Source organism: Bos indicus, chromosome 13 (assembly GCF_029378745.1).
Source record: "Bos indicus isolate NIAB-ARS_2022 breed Sahiwal x Tharparkar chromosome 13, NIAB-ARS_B.indTharparkar_mat_pri_1.0, whole genome shotgun sequence".
NCBI lineage: Eukaryota > Metazoa > Chordata > Mammalia > Artiodactyla > Bovidae > Bos > Bos indicus.
The window spans coordinates 74,155,779-74,175,323 of record NC_091772.1 but is presented as its reverse complement, the minus strand read 5'-3'; the positions used below and the strand labels follow the sequence as shown (position 1 = coordinate 74,175,323).

Sequence of the window (19,545 nt, the reverse complement as noted above, 5' to 3'; positions counted from 1 at the left end):
AGTTCTCAACCTGCAGAGTCTGCACTAACTCCATAGATTTCAAATCAGAAGTAAATTGACTTGCTAGACACCCAGTGGGTGTTTGGGGACTCGGTTGCTCTTAAAGGACCCCATATTTGTTGTCAGAGTAAAACCCAGACTCACTCTCCCCTGTGATTCGGGGACTCATGTGTTGCTCCAAAAGTGGGGATTCATGAAAGTAGGACCTTGCACCCAGAAACTGTTCTTAGTTATCTGTATTTTCAGAGTTCCTGGCAGAATCAGGTAGTGTATCAAATGGGTTGTAATGTGACAGTGTCTTGTCGTGACCCAGATACCTACATGTCCTAGGGCAAGTCATCTGCAATTTTCTCATTGGAACAGGGGATACATGTTACATGGGTTTTTGAACAGAAACCAGTCATGAACATAAACAGTTGAATCACATTTCATGGTGAATTTTGTGCATTTTTCACCAAGATGTGTTCATGTGGAAATGATTTCTCTACCTACTTGCTATGGGTGAGAAAGTATATTTAAGTGTCAAAGAGCAATTATTCCTCTATTATGAATATAACCAGAAAAACCTGGATGAATGAGCAGATCCACTGCAGAGAAAATAAGAAACACACAGAGCCCAGTGTGGGTTTGCCCCTGGGGCCAAGGCTGATACAATATTAGTAAAGTCTCCAGGCCCTCTCCTTTGTCCTCTTTTGACTATTATTTGATTATCCATATTGTCCCCTTCCTTGTCCACTGTTGACTTACTTTATTATGCATTTGATCCTTGTCATGGTGCATGGGCCAGGCCTCCTGAAACTCCTGGAATCTACTGTCTTTCATAGGTCTGGAGACAAGCCATAGAAGGGGACCTGAGAAGCGTTCAATAATAGATGTGATTTCACATGTCATCGATGGTGTAGTTAAAGGTTTGAACTTTTTCCACCTCTGGGGAGAGGGGAGGGCACTGGGATTGAGAACAATCACCACTGGCCAACAACTCAATCAATACGCCTGTTTAGTGAAACCTCAATGAAAATCCACAAATACGGGCAATCAGGGAGCTTTTGGGGTAGTATCACACGACAGTGATGTGAGGGGCCAGTGTTCTCTAGGACATGAAGGCTCCTCACAACTCCACTTCCGCTTTACCCTGCATGTCTCACTCATTTTTGCTGTGCTTAGATTTATCCTTAATAATAATGTGAGATCCATATGTGTGTGGTCTTCCTGAGTTTGGTCGTTAGATTTATTGAGTTATTGAACATGGAGTGCTGTAATGTTACTTCCTAGTTTTAGCTACTTTGTCAAATGACAACCACTTCACTGTCATCTGAATTGAGGACAGTTTTGAGCCCTCAACATGCAGAATCTCTACTAACTCCCCAGATTTTGTATCGGAATAAAATTGACTTGCGCACACCCAGTGGGTGTTTGGGGAATTGGATGTTGTTGCTAGAGATACCATGTATTTGGTTCAGGGAAACCCAAACTCACACTCTGTGTGCTTTGGGAGCTCAGGTGAGTTCGGGGGACAGGGAAGTAATGCAAGTGGGACACTGCATCCAGAAGCTCTCAGCAGTTATTGATATTTTCAGAGTTCCTGGCAGAATAGGATAGTATATCAAATGGGTTGTGACATGACCATATCTTGTCCTGACCTTCAACAAACATGCTGTGTGTCCTGGGGCAGGTCGTCTAGAACTTCCTCATCTGAACAGCAGATACCTGCTACATGGATTCTTTGAACATATTACTGTTCATAAATATAAAGTGTTTATTCACATTCATGGACAATTTTGGCTATTTTCCTGTGGATATGTTCATTTGAAATAATTTCTCTACCTACTTGCTTGGGGCCAGAAAGAATAATTATGTGTCAAATAATGATTATTACTCTCTTATAAAAATTAGTCAGAATGACCTGGGAAAATGATCAGAGTATCAAGGCCTTTTCCCTTGCCCGTGTTTGACTATCATTTTATTATCCATATTTGATCCTTTTTCTGGTTCATGGTCCAAGAGTCCTGACAATTTTGGAATTTTTGTCCTTCATAGGTACCAAGATATTTCATGGACTGAAAGGACTGGCTGACATAATCAGTAATGGAATTCAAGGTTTGAAACCTCCCTACACCTGAAGGGAGCAGGGAGGGCACTGGGGTTGAGATCAGTCATTGCTGCCCAAAGATTCAATCAATAACCCTGTTGAAGGAAACCTCAATCAAAGTTAAAAAAATAAAACTCCATAAATTCTAGCATTCAGCGAGCTTATGGGTGGGAACCAATGGTGGTGATGTGAAGGTGCTGTGCTCTCTGGGGCATGAATGCTCACCACACCTCCACTCTTTCTTTGCCCTCTATGGCTCTTCCATTTCACCGTTTCTGAGTTTTCTCTTGTATATTATTCTGAGGACAGTAAGTATAGGTTTTCATGAGTTCAGTTGCCGGTTTGATTGAGATATTGAGCATGGAGGTGGGGCCATGGAAACTCCCACTTTTAGTTACTTGGTCAGAAGTATGAGTGACTCGAACTGCATGACTGGCATCTGATGTCAGCAGAGTCTTGATACCTCAACCTGCGGCACAGGCACTAACTCCACAGGTACGGTCTCAGAAGTCAATTGACAGTGGGGTGCCCACTGGGTATCGGGAATTGGATGAGGTTGGTGCAGAAATCATATCTTTGCAGTCAGGAAAACCCCAAGACTCACCCTGTCTAGTGATTTGAGGGCTCACATGGGGCTTGGGGAGCTAAGTAGTAAGAGTAGGACCCTGCATCTAGAAACTCTTACCAGTTATCTATATTTTCAAGATCCAAGCAGAATCTACAGTGTGTCCGTGGGTTGTGATATGACATTATCTTGTCCTGATCCCACCACCCACACACTTGTGTCATGGGGCAAGTCATCGGTAGTTTCCTCATCTGAATAGGGGAAATTTCTTACATGAGGTCTTTGAACTGATGACGAGTCATGAATATAAACAGTTTCTTCCCACGTCATAACCAGGTTTATCCATTTTCCACCACAATGTGTTAATCTGAAAAAAGTTTCTCCACCTACTTGTTTTGGACAATTAAATCTATTTCTTTATCAAATAATGATTATTTCTCTATTATGAAAACTAATTGAAAGATGTGGAGCTACTGAGGAGAGCAACTGCAGGGAAAGCAAGAAACACAGCCCTTGTGTGGTAGGCTTGGGACCAAGTCTGAGACAATTTTACTAAAATCCCCAAGCTCCTTCCTTTGTCCTTTTTGACTGTCATTTTCTTGTCCATATTTGATCCTTTTCCTGTATCATGGACCAGGCCTCCTGAAACTCTTGCAATTTACTCTCTTTCATAGGTCAGGTGATGATTTCCGGAACACAACTTGAGAACCATACGGTCGAGGAGTTCCTAACACAAATACTCAAACATGGTAAGAAAGGTTGTGTATTTTCTTCACATCTGGGGAGAGGGAAGGTCACTAAGATTGAGATCAATCACCAGTGGCCAGTGATTCAATCAATAAGCCTGTTTCTTGAGACCTCATTTCAGTCAGTTCAGTTCAGTCACTCAGTCATGTCTGACTCTGCAACCCAATGGACTGTAGCACGCCAGGCCTTCCTGTCCATAACCATCTACTGGAGCTTACTTTTTCACTCTCCTCTTTCACTTTCATCAAGAGGCTCTTTAGATCCTCTTCACTTTGAAACCTCAAACCTGCATAAATATTGGGATTCAGAGAGTTTTGGGGTGGTGAATACAAATATATGATGTGAGAGTGCTGTGCTCACTAGAGCATGAAGGCTCTCCAACCTACAGTCCCCCTTCATCCTACACACCTCCTCCATTTCACTCTTTCTGAATTTTCATTTCTATTAATCTGAGAACGGGCTTCCCTCTAGCTCAGTCGTAAGACTCTGCCTGCAGTACAGGAGTCTCAGTTTTGATCCCTGGTTTGGGAAGATTCCCTAGAAAAGGAAATGGCAACCTACTCCAATATCCTTGCCTGGAAAATCTCATGGACACAGGAGCCTGGTGGGCTGCAGTCCATGGGGTCACAAAAAGTTGGGCAGGACTGAGCAACTAACACTTACCTTCTTACTTAATCTGAGAACAGTCAGTAAGGGTTTTCCTTAGTCTGGTCATTAGTTCCATTCAGTTATTGAACATGGAGATATGGTCATGGAACCTCCAAATTTTAGCCATTTGGTCACAAGCATAAGTAACTTTGGACCACACGGTTCATACTAAAGTGAGGACAGTTGTGATCCCTCAATGGGCGGGATCTGTACTAACTGCATGGATTTGATATCACATGTTAAGTGACTGGGAGACACCCAGGAGTCGTTTGGGGAATTGGTTGATGTCAGTCTAGATACCACATATTTGGTCAAGGGAAACCCAAACTCACTCTCTGCTGTGATTTGGGAGCTTAGGTGAGGTTTGCAGACAGGGAAGTAATGAAAGTAGGATGCTACATCCAGAAACTCTTATAAGTAAACATAATTTTTCGAATTCCTGGTAGAATCAGGTATTGTATCAGATGGGCTATGACGTGATAGTATCTTGTCCTGACTCTACCACCCCTGTGCTCTGTGTTCTGGGGCAAGTCATCTGCAATTTCCTCAACTGACTAGTGGAAAAATATACAAGCATTCTTTAACAGATTATCAGTCATGAATATCAATAATCTATTCATATTTCATGACCAATTTTGTCCATTTCCACCAGTGTGTTCATCTGAAGAACATGATCCTTGACCTCCTTTGGTCAAGATAAAATATTAATATGTCAAGTAATGATTATTACTTTAATATTAAAATAAGCAGAAAGACGTAGGATCACTGAGCAGGGAAACTGCAGTAACACAAGAAACACAGTCTTTGTCTCATGGGATCTAGGTTAAGACAATATGAGCAAAGTCTCCAGGCCCTTTCACTTGTCCTCTTTTGACTATTATTTTATTATTCATATATTTGATCCATATTTGATCCTTTTCCTGCTTCATTGCCCAGACCTCCTAAAATTCTTGGAATTTCCTTTCTTTGTTAAGTCACGAGACCACTCAGGGAGAGCACCTAGGAAATATTCAGATCTGGGCTGCTCCTCCAAAACACTCAAACACCCATTTAGAGGTTGGAAATTTCACCACTTTCTTGCCAGCACCTCTGGGGAGGAGGGAAGACTCTGAGATTGAGATCAATCAGCAATGACTACTAACTGAGTCAATATGGCTATTTATTAACCTCCACAAAAATCCATAAATATTTGGTTTAAGAGATGTTTTGAGGTTAATGATAACTCATACAGACTATTTACTATCTACTATTTACTATTTACTACTTTATCCTGGAAGGAGACTGAATGTTAGAGGGAGATTGACCATTATGTAGATGTGCCCCATCATCAAGGTGATTTCTTACTAAAAGGAAATCAATTATATCCATTCTATTTGATGACTGTGCCCTTGTGGAGAGAATGACAATGGGAGTTATTATGTTACTACAGTGCATTGTTCTTCAGATGGAGCAAAAGCCGTGAAAAAATATGGCAATATAGCTTGCCTTGTAGTAGGGATACAAGCAATAGCAAAGAGGAGAAATCCTATGGTAGGTTATACTTTTTTAGAAAGTAGAGACTGGTGTGTAGAAAGGATGCTGTGCTTTTTCTCCAGTTTCAGAGAAACCTTCTGTGATAAGGAGGTATTGAGTAGAGGCTGCAGAAGTAACGCGTCTGGTCTGTTTGAGCAGCAGCTGGGACCCGGCTGGCTGGAGCTGAGTGGGTGGAGGGAAGGGGAGTGGAAGGGATTGAGGCAGAGATGTCATGGGGGCAGGTCCTGAGGAGCCTTGTGGGCCTTTATAAGAATCAGAGTTTGATTCTCAGAGAAAAGGGGAGTCACTGAGGAAGGTGGTCTTGGGAACAGTGGGTTTGGGCTCAACAGCAGGATCCCTGAGGCTGCAGTGCACAGAGTGTCCTCTAGGGGGCAAAGAGCAGAGACAGAGGCCCAGGGCCAGTGAGCAGGCTGCTGCAGTGGTCCACATGGAATGTGACCTATGTTGTTCCCTGGGTGGATCCCAGGTCTCTCTAGTAACATGAATGTCTTGCTCTGTTGAAGTTTCTATGGAGGCTTAATTACCTAGTCATGATGCATTAAATCATTAGCATTTGGAGGTTGTTCAACAGACAGCTCCATTATCCTCCCAGAGGTTGAGGGAAGGCAAAGGGATGATGGATAGAAGACCACGGTGGAGGGTGGGAACGAAAGTGCCCACCGCCCTGTAGATAGTGCCTTCCTGTGCGATAAGAGCCCATTCTGGTTTACAAGGGTTTTTCCAAAATCACTGTCTTCACATACCAGAAGACACTTTTATTGTTCTCATCACATTAGAAATACCAAGATGTTTAGGAACTCAGTGTCAGAAAAAGAATCTTAAAAAAAATCACATATATGTGACTTATATGTGAAATATATGTGATTTATTTCTTCTTATAATCACAGTATCAACATATTGATAGTTCAACATTCGATTTATTCAGTCCTCCTGAGGGATCAGAAGTAAACACACTGGTATGTTTTCTTCATGCACTTTTTCACTATAGCATGATTCCTTCACATTTTTTATTCACAGTGGAAAGTTTTTGCTATGTACAAAGGTTCAGAGAACAGTATTATAAAACCCAGGTACCCAGACCCAGTAATTATTGACATATAGGGAATGATTTTCACCTCTGACCTGTTTTCATTGCTATAGAGTTGTGTATTTCTGGTTTTTGTTTTCTTTCTTTCTTTCTTTCTTTTGAGCATTTATTTGGTGCTTTTGGTGTTAGTTGCAGGCCACAGGCTCAGTAGTTGTGGCCTGCTGACTTAGATGTCCCTCAGGATGTGGGACTTTAGTTTTCTTACAAAGGGATTGAACCCCAGACTCCTGCATTGGAAGGCAGATGCTTAACCAATGGCCCACCAGGGAAGTCCCCTAGAAGTTTTTGAGGCTAAGCAAAGGCATTATGCCAATTTTTGTTAAAATACTTCATGAGGAGATATAGAAGTGAACATGATTAATATATCATGTCACCCCTAGCAGCATTCCTAATTCTTTCCTAGAAAGAAGGTTTTCAAATGGCATTTTCCATCTGACCATCCTCCACAAGCCTAGCATTCTCTACCCCAAAGAAACTGACAGTTCTAGCTGTTGTCCTTGTACGAGCTGTGATGACTGTCCTCATAACTGAGCCATTGCCCCTCCTTTCCCAGCAGCTTCTAAGCCTGAATTCTGCATGGAGCCTGAATTAAAGGGTCCCTGCAAGGACCAAATGACCAGGTACTTCTACAATGCCAAGACTAGGTACTGCGAGCCATTTGTATATGGCGGCTGTGAAGGGAACAGGAACAACTTCCAGACGTTATCGGACTGCATAGTGACCTGCTGTCCAGTGCCTGTGACCATGTGGTAAGACAGGGGGCAGGGCACAGGGCAGGGGAAGGACTGGGGAAAGAGGTGGAGCTCAGGGGACCACACACCAGTCACACCTGCACAGTGTCTTCCTCCTTAATGCTTCCCAGGAGAAGAGGCGGCAGAGTCCTGTGAAACCACACACTGAGCAAGTTCTCCAGGGGTCAGCTTGGCAGAAGGTCAAAGCGGGATGCCTTTTATGACAATCTAAGCCTAATCACATGCTCTTCCATGTTAGATAGGAATACTGAGTCAACCACCCTCCAGGGCAGGTCTGATGTGCTCCTGACTGCCCCACCTTGGCATGGAAAACTCACTTCCCTCTTTTTGGCCATTTGGATCATGGGGACTATAGTTTCATCTTTTCTGGAAACTATAGGCTCTGTCAAGATGATAGGTGTTCATGTCTGAGGCTAAAATGATGGCACTCAACAAGTTCCTTTCTTTTTGCAGAGGACATGTGAAGAGTGTTTCCCAGAAAATGTGACATCCGGGGAGGACCTCTGCAGGGCAGGCCATGGCTGCTTCTGAAACTGTTCAGTCTCTTGCAGTCCTTCTCTCCCCTCCCCTCTTCAGCAGAACCTGTCTAATTCCTGTCTTCTATTGGTCAATATGTCTAATTTTGTCTCACCCAGATGGCTCTCAGCACCATGAGAATGTCTTCCCTTTATTCCTAGCAAGTAGCTCAGCTCCTGGAACCAAGTAGACAGTTCCTAATTATTTGAGGAAGAAAGGAAGGAATGTAGGAGCACATTCCTCATGACCAGAGTAACTATAGAGCCTGCAGTTTGATGAAGGATTTTTGTCTTCACCCATATCCTCACTGCATCTTCAGCTTCATCCCCCTCCCTACCATCACTGCTCTCTTTGTGGGTGTCCAAGGTGGAATTTCTCACAACCAGTTCTCAGAATCAGTAATGGGAGAAGGGTTTGCAATGTTGAAGCTTCCTGATCCTACAATGATGTTGCAATTTTCCTTTCCGTAGCTTCAAACACTGGGGCTATATTTCAATAATTATGCATTTTAAATAAATAATTCAATAATGCATTTCAATAAATGCATATGCTAAATTAAACTGACTGGAGTGGTGTCTTTTGCTTGAAACTGCAAACCTTAATCAAGAGGGTCCATGGGAATATTGGTCCTTCTCACTGTTCTCCAGACAGTGGGCACCTCGTGGTTCACTGTCCAGAGACTGTGCCCTACCGGGTATAGGAAGCAAACCCATGACAGCATCACTGACCTCTTAATAGCCACCCCAAGCCACACAGAAACCTGGGAGACACAAATCTCCACGTGAGCTTTCATTCCTTTCTTCTAAGTTCAGTCAAATTTGGGGGAAGGTTGTCCTCTTGGACTCTCAGGAGAATAGGCATGAGGCTCAGTTGTCCACTTTTCTAAGGAATCCGATTCCCTGAAGTCACAGGTGGGAGGGAGTTCTTACTTTAGTTAAAGAAGGGCAGTTACCATTTAGTATCCCAGGCTCTGTGTGAGCAATTTGCCTGCATTATTCTATTATGCATGCTTAGAATCCTTCAAGGAAGAAAATGGCGGCATAGAGATGGCCCTTTTCTCCTTTATTCATTTTCTAAGATGGCAGGTGCCCACTCTCCCAAGTAAAGGGATTTTGATGACGTTACCCTGCTCTGCTTCTAAAGATTTAGGATGGATGCACCTGGAGAACAGAGAGTATCTGTTTCAATTCAGATCGGTGAAGTTAGACCTGTGGACCTCAGCAAGTAGGGTATTTAAATGAACAAGAACACACAGCGTGCTGGTGCTGTTACTCCCTTCCTTGAAATCTTTGGCAAATTCTAAACGTCTCTGAGCTTCGCTTTCTTTAGTTATAAAATAAGGCTCCAGATCACAGAGTTAGCAAAAGAAAGAACTGGGACTCCAACTGGGTCCTCTGTTCTAAGAACCACTGGTGCAGAGTCCACAGTTGTGGTGGGGTAGTGTTGCAAGCAATTTCCAAGGTCCCTGGGATCCACTCAGGGAGGTACTCTCCTGTTGTTGAAACCAGGTGAGGGGCAGTGGGTGGTCAGTTCTGGAGACGCTGTTTGCCTCTTCCTCCCTTTTGCTGGTTTGCTTTACTTTGTTTCTACCCAGAATATCAGGTTTTGTGCCCCAGACGGAGATGCTCCTCCCCCAGCTCAACATCTGCCTGGGCCATTGCCAGGTAAAGACCTGGTGTCTGTTCAGTAGAGATGCTGCCACAATGGTTGCTGATAGATTACCTGTGTCATACCTGTCTTCTGAAGTAGGTAGGGTTAATGTAAGAGAGGGGGCATTGACAGCCAAATGTGATGACACCTGCATGAGTCTGTAAAGGAGGACCTGAGCTAACACAGTATTGTTTACTTACTTGGCTTTTGATCTGCTCTCATCCACTGACTGGCCATCAAATGCCATGCACTGCTCTAGGAGCTGGGATGCTCCTTGTGTGATCATATTGCACAAAATTCCACCTGTAGAATCACATTCTGTGTTTTCATGAGACCACAAACAGAGTCAAGTTTGAGAATCTGGGTACTTGGCATTTGGCCCCACCAGGCAGAAACAAGACAGAGGAGCCTGGTGGGCTATAGTGCATAGAAATCTCAGAGTCAGACCAGACTGAGTGACTCAGCAGACATGCATGCACAGTCAGAAGCAGGACAATGGAAGCTGGGGAGATTACACATTGTACATGACTGACCCCAAATCCTCCATTTCTTCACTCCCCTCCTTCTCACCTGTTCTTACCCATCTGCTGGGACATAAACTGATCTCTCAGCATCTGTCTTTCCATAGACGCCCTTCTTCAAGGTCACAAACATGAGCAGACTCTGCTCCTCTGCAGCCCTCCTCATTCTCCTGGGAATCATGCTGGGCAGCATCCCTGGAGGTGAAACAAGCAACCAGGCTCAGTGTAAGTCCCAGCTCATCTCTTCTCTACAGACTGAAGGGAAAGGAGGTGAGTCCTTGGAAGGGGCAGGAAGAGGGGTGTTGTGGATGCTGCTAGCCCTCTCTGGATTTCTTCTGGAAAGTGAGCAGTTGAACTCCAGAGGCATTTCTTGACTCTCAAAAATTGTCATTATGTGTTATGTTTTTAATAAAAATCTCCCACCTCATTTTACAGAATCATGAACTTTATCTCTGACACTGTCTATTGCTAGACTCTACCCCATCCCTAAAAACCACTTTAGAATAGTAAAAAGATCCATATTTGATCCTTACCCCAGTTCATGCCCTAGGCCTCCTAAAACACTTGGATTTTATTGTCATTCTCTAAGTAATGAGATCTGTGGAGGATGAGGCCTGTGTGCACCTGGATCCAGAACATGCCATCAGATGATTAGAGAGTTAAGTGATCAGTTCCCAGTTACTCTGGGGAGAGGAGTGAGTACTGATACTGAGTTCCATTAACAATGGTCAAAGATTCCATCAATTTGCCTCCATCCAACCCTCAATTGAAACCCACCAACACTAGAATCAGACAGCTTCAAGGGAGGTGATAACATCAAGGGTTTGTAAGGGAGGCATGTCCTGAGGTCACATGGAGACTCAGCATTTCCTACTCCTTCTTTACCTTATGCTTCTCCTCCATTTTGTTGCCCCTGAGTTTTATCATTGATAATGACTGGCAATAGTATGTAAAGGGCTTATCTGAATTCAGTGAGTGGTTCTGATGTTCAACATGGGAGGTGAGTCAAAGGATCTCAAAAATTATAGCCAGTTGTTTACAAGTGTATGTGACCCCAGGGCTCGATATCAACTCTTGATCTGTGGGCAGTTCTCAGAGATGGAGTCCTCACCCTGTGGGTTCAGGGTCACTGCTGAGGATTTAGCATCAGAAGTGAATTGACTTCTGGATGCCCAGTTGGTGTGGAGGAACTGGTTCCTGCTGGTAGAGATCCCACTTATTTGGTGTCTGGGACAAACTCAGATTCTCTCTTTTCTACCATTTGTGTCTGGGCCACAGACACTGGGGACTATATTATGTTGAGCTGAGTACTCAAAATCCCTCACCACGGGGAGTGTGGCAGTCCTAAGATGGCAGAGGAATAGGACTGGGAACCAATTTCTCCCGCACAAATTCATCAAAAGATTATTTTACTGCTGAGCAACTTCCACAAAACAACTTTTGAATGCTTGCAGAGGACACCAGGCACCCAGAAAGGCAGCCCATTCTCTTCGAAAGGAGGCAGGACAAAATATAAGAGACAAAAAGAGACAGAAGTGTTAGGTATGAAGACCCATGCCAGAGAGGGAGTCGTGGAGGAGAAGTTTCCAAACACCAGGAAACCCTCTCACCAGAGGGTCTGTGGAGGAGTTTTGTAATTTCAGAGGGCAACATAACTAGAAGGAGAAACACACACACACACACACACACACAGAATATGCCACTAATGGCAAGTCCTAGCAGAGAAGTAACCCAGATGCCTGTGTCCGCCACCAGTGAGTGGGGGCTGAGCAGGGAGGCGCGAGTTGTATGCTTAGGCTAAGCACCCGGCCCTGAATGCCCTGAGGACAATATGAGGGAGCTAATGTGATCCCAACCAAAACTTTGGGATAGCCAGAGAAAGAGAAAAAAAAAAAGAGAGAGAGAGAGAGAGAACTTTCCCGTGAAAAGCTCTAACCTAAGGTGCAGCCTGGCCGCTCACAGAACAAAAGATTGAGCGAATACCAAAGGAGAGCTAACCGGGAATGGACCAGCCCATCCCCCTGCCAGAGGCAGAGAGGCAAGCAGCCAATAGCCAGGGCCAGAAGGCAAGGGGCAATCTCCGCCCCAGAGATGGCACCCTCCACCTAACTGTGAGCAGGCTCCCAATTGCTAACCAAGTCTTCCTGGGATCCTGGATGGTTGACATCTGCCAGGAAGGTTGCAGCCAGATATTAGCTCCCCAGAGGAGACACAGGGCTGCCTTAGATGGTGTTTTGCAGCGCATTCGGGAAACCAAGAGGCTGGGACTGGGAGGTGATTAAGACACACAACACACCTGGGACAGTGAGCTCACCAAGCACCTGGTCTCCTGAGCTCCTTGGACCTGGGAAGGACACAAAATGCATGCCCAACCGAGTCTGTGCCCTTGTGGAGTACCCAAGAACCTGAACCTGAGCAGTTTAGATCTGGGAAGTGCACAAAACCCAGGGCCCACTTTGGACAGTTCCCCTGCAGAACCACCGGGAGCCTGAGCAGAGTAGACTGGGAAGGCACACAGGCCATGAGCTGGGGCAAACCCAGTGTGGTCCATACACTGTGAGCACTCCCTACACACACCAGTGATATTTGTTTGCAGTGTTCCTCCCTCCCCACAGCACAACTGAACAAGTGAGCCTAAATAAGTGACCACTTTCACCCTCTTGTGTTAGGGTGGAAATTAGACATTGAAGAGACTTGCAAACAGAGAAAGCCAAAATAAACAAAGAAGAGGGAACCGCTTTGGAAGTGACAGGTGCAACAGATTAAAACCCTGTAGTTAGCATTGACTAAGCATTGGAAGGGGTGTATAGACCTTGAGAAGAAGTATAAGCTGGAACAGGGAACTATCTGAAACTGAACTGACCTCACACTGCCCTCTACATCTCCAGAGAAATTCCTAAATATATTTTTACTATTATCATTTTTCAATTTAAAACAATTTTTTATTTTTAAGTTTTTTATTACTCCTTTAATTTTCCTTTTTATAACCTACTACTACCTTGCAAAAAAAAAAAACCCCTATTTTAAAAGCAAATTTCATATATATATTTTTTATAATTTTTGTGATTGATTTTTTTTTGTATTTTTTGTTTTGTTTTATATTTTTAATATTGTGTCTTTGGGAGTCTAACCTCTGCTCTAGATTTTTAATCTCTGCTTTTTGGTATTTGTTATCAATTTTCTACCATTAAGAATCTAATCTTCAGTACCCATTTTTACTTAGGGGTGTGATTCATGGCTTGATTTCTCTCTCCTCTTTTGACTCTCCCTTTTCTCCCCCATGTCACCTCTATCTCCTCCCTCCCCCTTCTCTTCTCTACTGAACTCTGTGAATCTCTTTGGGTGTTGAGGGCTGTGGAGAACAATTAAATAACTGATTACTGCCTAGATTGGTTGTTCCCCTTTTGAGTCCCTCTTTTCCTTCTGGTCAACTCTCTCTCCCTGCTCCCTTCTCTCTTCTCCATGTAATTCTGTGAACCTCTCTGGGTGTCCCTCACTATGGAGAATTTTTTCACCATTAACCTAGATGTTTTATCATCTGTGCTGTATGGATGGAGAAGTATTGAGGCTACTGTAAGAATAAGACTAAAAGTCTGAGGCAGGAAGCTTAAATCCAAAACTTGAGAACCCCAGAAAACTCCTGGCTCCAGGGAACATTAATTGACAGGAGCTCATCCAAAAGCCTCCATACCTACACTGAAATCAAGTTCCACCCAAGAGCCAACAAGTTCCAGAGCAATACATACCATGCTAATTCTCCAGAAATGCAGGAACATAGCCCTGTGCATTAAAGTACAGGCTTCCCAAGGTTACACCAAACCCATAGACACCTAAAAACTCACTACTGGACACTTCATTGCACTCCAGAGAGGATACATACAGCTCCACCCACCAGAACACTGATGCAAGCCTCCCTATCCAGAAAACCTTGACAAGCCAATAGTCCAACCCCAGCCACAGGGAGCAACCTCCACAATAAAGAGGAACCACAAACTTCCAGTATACAGAAAGGCCACCCGAAACACAGCAATCTAAACAAAATGACAAGGCAGAGAAATATTCAACATCCAAACCAAACAAAAGAGGAGGAGATAGGGAGTCTACCTGAAAAAGAATTCAGAATAATTATAGGGAAGATGATCCAAAATCTTGAAAACAAAGTGGAGTTAAAGATATATAGACTAGTGACAAGGATTGAGAAGATGGAAGAAATGTTTAACAAGGACCTAAAAGAAATAAAAAAGAGTCAATCAATAATGAATAATGCAATAACTGAGATAAAAACTGCTCTGAGAGAACCAACAGTAGAATAACTGAGGCAGAAGATAGGATAAGTGAGGTGGAAGATAGAATGGTGGAAATAAACGAAGCAGAAAGGAAAAAAGAAAAATGAATTAAAAGAAATGAGAACAACCTCAGAGACCTCTGGGACAATGTTAAACACCCCAACATTGCAATCATAGGAGTCCCAGAAGAAGACAAAAAGAAAGTGCATGACAAAATACTTGAGGATATAATAGTTGAAAACTTCTGTACAATGGGGAAGGAAATGGTCACCCAAGTCCAACAAATCGAGAGTCCCAAACAGGTTAAACCCAAGCTGGAATACCCCAAGACACATATTAATCAAATTAATGAAGATCAAACACAAAGAGCAAATATTAAGAGCAGCAAAACAAAAACAACAAATAACACACAAGGGGATTCCCATAAGGATAACAGCTGATCTTTCAATAGAAACTCTTCAGGCTAGAAGAAAATGGCAGGACATACTTAAAGTGATGAAAGAGAAAAATCTACATCCCAGTATACTATACCCATTAAGGATCTCATTCAAATATGAAGGAGAAATCAAAAGCTTTACAGACAAGCAAAAGCGGAGAGAATTCAGCACCACCAAACCAGCTCTTCAACAAATGCTAAAGGATCTTCTCTAGACAAGAAACACAGAAAGTGTTTCTAACTCAAACCGAAACCAACCAACTAAATGGCAACAGGATCATACTTATCAATAATTACCTTAAATGTAAATGGGTTGAGTGCCCCAACCAAAAGACAAAGTCTGACTGAATGGATACAAAAAGAGACCCCTATATATGCTGTCTACAAGAAACCCACCTCCAAACAAGAGACACATACAGACTGAAAGTGAAGGGGTGGAAAACGATATTTCATGCAAATGGAGACCAACTAAGAACAGGAGTAGCCATACTCATATCAGATAAGATAGACTTTAAAATAAAGGCCATGAAAAGAGACAAAGAAGGAAACTACATAATGATCAAAGGCTCATTCCAAGAAAAAGATATAACAATTATATATGTACCCAACTTAGGAGCACTGCATATGTATGACAAATGATAACAAGTATGAAAGGGGAAATTAACAGTAACACAATAATATTGGGAGACTTTTATACTCCATGCACACCTATGGATAGATCAACTCAACAGAAAATTGACAAGGAAACACAAACTTTAAATGATACAATGTACCAGTTAGACCTAATTGATATCTATAGGACATTTCACTCCAAAACAATGAATTTCACATTTTTCTCAAGTGCACACGGGATATTATTTAGGATAGATCACATCCTGGGCCATAATTCTAGCCTTAGTAAATTCAAAAAATTGAAATCATTTAAAGCATCTTTTCTATTCACAATGCAGTAAGATTAGATATCAACTACAGGGAAAAAACCTATTAAAAATACAAACATATGGAGGCTAAACAACATACTTCAGAATAACCAACAAATCATGAAAGAAATCAGAAAATAAGCCAACATATCCACATAAATGAATGAAAATGAAAACATGAGAACCCAAAACCTATGGGATTCAGTAAAAGTAGTGCTAAGGGGAAGGTTCATAGCAATCCAAGCTTACCTCAAGGAAAAAGAGAAAAATCAAACATATAACCTAACCACACTTAAAACAACTAGAAAAAGAAGAAATGAGGAACCCCAGGGTTAGTAGAAGGAAAAAAAATCATAAAAATTAGAGCAGAAATAAATGAGAAAGAAACAAAGGAGACTATAGCAAAAATCAACCAAACTAAAAGCTGGTTATTTGAGAAGGTAAATAAAATAGACACACCGTTAGGCAGACTCATCAAGAAAAAAAGGGAGAAGAATCAAATGAACAAAATTAGAAATGAAAATGGAAAAATCACAACAGACAACACAGACATACAAAAGATCATAAGAGACTACTGTCAGAAACTATATGCCAATAAAATGAACAACTTGGAAGAAATGGACGAATTCTTAGAAAAGTATAACCTTCCAAAATTGAACCAGGAAGAAATAGAAAATCTTAACAGACCCATCACAAGCACCAAAATTGAAACTGTAATAAAAAAAAAAAATCTTCCAACAAACAAAAGCCCAGTACTAGATGGATTCACAGCTGAAATTTACCAAAAATTTAGAGAAGAGTTAACACCTATCCTACTCAAACTCTTCCAGAATATTGCATAGGAAGGTAAACTGCCAAACTCATTCTATGAGGCCACCATCACCCTAATACCAAAATCATACAAAGATGCCACACAAAAAAAGAAAACTACAGGCCAATATCACTGATGAATATAGATGCAAAAATCCTTCACAAAATTCTAGCAAACAGAATCCAACAACATTTTAAAAGATCATACATCATGACCAAGTGGGCTTTATCCTAGGGATGCAAGGATTCTTCAATATTGGCAAACCAATCAATGTGATACACCACATTAACAAATTGAAAGATTAAAAACCGTATGACTATCTCAATAGATGCGGAGAAAGTGTTTGACAAAATTCAACACCCATTTATGATAAAAAAAAAATCCTCCACAAAACAGGCATAGAAGGAACATACATCAACATAATAAAAGCCATATATGATAAATCCACAGCAAACATTATCCTCAATGGTGAAAAATTGGAAGCATTTCCCCTAAAGTCAGGAATGAGACAAGGGTGCCCACTCTCATCATTACTATTCAACATAGTTTTGGTAGTTTTAGCCACAACAATCAGAGAAGAAAAGGAAATGAAAGGAATCCAGATTGGAAAAGATGAAGTAAAACTCTCACTGTTTGCAGATGACATCATTGTCTACATAGAAAACCCTAAAGACACCACCAGAAAATTACTAGAGCTAATCAGTGAATATACTAAATATGCAAGATATAAAATTAACATACAGAAGTCCCTTGCATTCCTATACACTAACAATGAGAAAACAGAAAGAGAAATTAAGGAAACAATTCCATTCACCATTGCAAAGAAAATAATAAAATACTTAGGAATAAATCTACCCAAAGAAACAAAAGACCTATATGTAGAAAACTATAAAACACTGATGAAAGAAATCAAAGATGGCAGAAATAGAGAAATGTACCATGTTCATGGATCAGAAGAATCAATATAGTGAAAATGAGTATACTTCCCAGAGCAATCTATAGATTCAATGCAATCCCTAACAAGCAACCAATGGTATTTTTCAGAAAACTAGAACAAATGATTTCACAATTTGTATGGAAATGCAAAAAACCTCGAACAGCCAAAGCAATCTTGAGAAAGAAGAATGGAATGGGAGGAATCAACCTGCCTGACTTCAGACTATACTGCAAAGTTACAGTCATCAAGGCAGTATGGTACTGGCACAAAGACAGAAATATAGATCCATGGAACAAAATAGAAAGCCCAGAGATAAATCCAGGCACCTATGAACACCTAATCTTTGACAGAGGAGGCAAGAATATACAATGGAGAAAAGACAATCTCTTTAACAAGTGGTGCTGGGAAAACTGGTCAACCACTTGTGAAAGAATGAAACTAGAACACTTTCTAACACCATACACAAAAATAAGCTCAAAATCGACTACAGATCTAAATGTAAGAGCATAAATTATAAAACTCCAAGAGGAAAACATAAGCAAAACCCTGTCTGACATAAATCACAGCAGGATCCTCTATGTTCAACCCCCCAGAGAAATGGAAATAAAAGCAAAAATAAACAAATGGGACTTAATTAAACTTAAAAGCTTTTGCACAATGAAATAAACTCTAAGCAAGGTGAAAAGACAGCCTTCAGAATTGAAAAAAATAATAACAAATGAAGCAACTGACAAAAAATTAATCTCAAAAATATATAAGCAGCTCATGAAGCTCAATACCAGAAAAATAAATGACCCAATCGAAAAAATGGGCTGAAGAGCTAAACAGACCTTTCTCCACAGAAGTCATACAGATGGCTAACAAACACATGAAAAGATGGTCAATATCACTCATTATCAGAGAAATGCAATCAAAACCACAATGAGGTACCATCTCACGCCAGTCAGAATGGCTGCTATAAAAAAGTTTACAAACAATAAATGCTGGAGAGGCTGCGGAGGAAAGGGAACCCTCTTACACTGTTGGTGGGAATGCAAACTTCTACAGCCACTGTGGAAAACAGCGCAAATATTCCTTATAACTTGGAAATATAACTGCTATATGACCCAGAAATCCCACTGCTGGGCATACACACCAAGGAAACCAGAGTTGAAAGTGACACGTCTACCCCAATGTTCATCAGAGCACTGTTTACAATAGCTAGGATATGGAAGCAATCTAGATGCCCATTGGCAGACAAATGGATAAGACAGCTGTGGTACATATACTCAGCAATTAAAAAGCACACATTTGAATCAGTTCTAATGAGATGGATGAAACTGGAGCCTATTATACAGAGTGACGTAAGTCAGAAAGAAAGCCACCAATACAGTATATTAATGCATATATATGGAATTTAGCAAATGGTAATGATGAAAGAAGAGAGTGAAAAAAGTTGGCTTAAAGCTCAACATTCAGAAAACTAAGATCATGGTATCTGGTCCCATCACTTCATGGGAAATAGATGGGGAAACAGTGGAAACAGTGTCAGACTTTATTTTGGGGGGCTCCAAAATCACTGCAAATGGTGACTGCAGCCATGAAATTAAAAGATGCTTACTCCTTGGAAGGAAAGTTATGACCAACCTAGATAGCATATTCAAAAGCAGAGACATTACTTTGCCAACAAAGGTCTGTCTAGTCAAGGCTATGGTTTTTCCAGTGGTCATGTATGGGTGTGAGGGTTGGACTGTGAAGAAAACTGAGCACCGAAGAATTGATGCTTTTGAACTGTGGTGTTGGAAAAGACTCTTGAGAGTCCCTTGGACTGCAAGGAAATCCAACCAGTCCATTCTAAAGGAGATCAGCCCTGGGTGTTCTTCAGAAAGAATGATGCTAAAGCTGAAACTCCAGTACTTTGGCCACCTCACGTGAAGAGCTGACTCATTGGAAAAGACTCTGATGCTGGGAGGGATTGGGGGCAGGAGGAGAAGGGGACGACAGAGGATGAGATGGCTGGATGGCATCACTGACTTGATGGACGTGAGTCTCAGTGAACTCCGGGAGT

General features: G+C 41.8%; 1 protein-coding gene across 1 annotated transcript in view; it reads left to right on the top strand.

Moving 5' to 3' along the window:
- LOC109567800 (trophoblast Kunitz domain protein 1-like) overlaps positions 1-19,545 on the top strand; it is a 69,530-nt gene that overhangs the window by 41,377 nt on the left and 8,608 nt on the right. The window contains exons 3-6 of the mRNA XM_070800676.1: positions 825-908; positions 2,038-2,097; positions 3,329-3,403; positions 7,226-7,418. Coding sequence (XP_070656777.1) covers positions 825-908; positions 2,038-2,097; positions 3,329-3,403; positions 7,226-7,418 — 412 coding nt within the window. The remainder of the gene's footprint in view (positions 1-824; positions 909-2,037; positions 2,098-3,328; positions 3,404-7,225; positions 7,419-19,545) is intronic.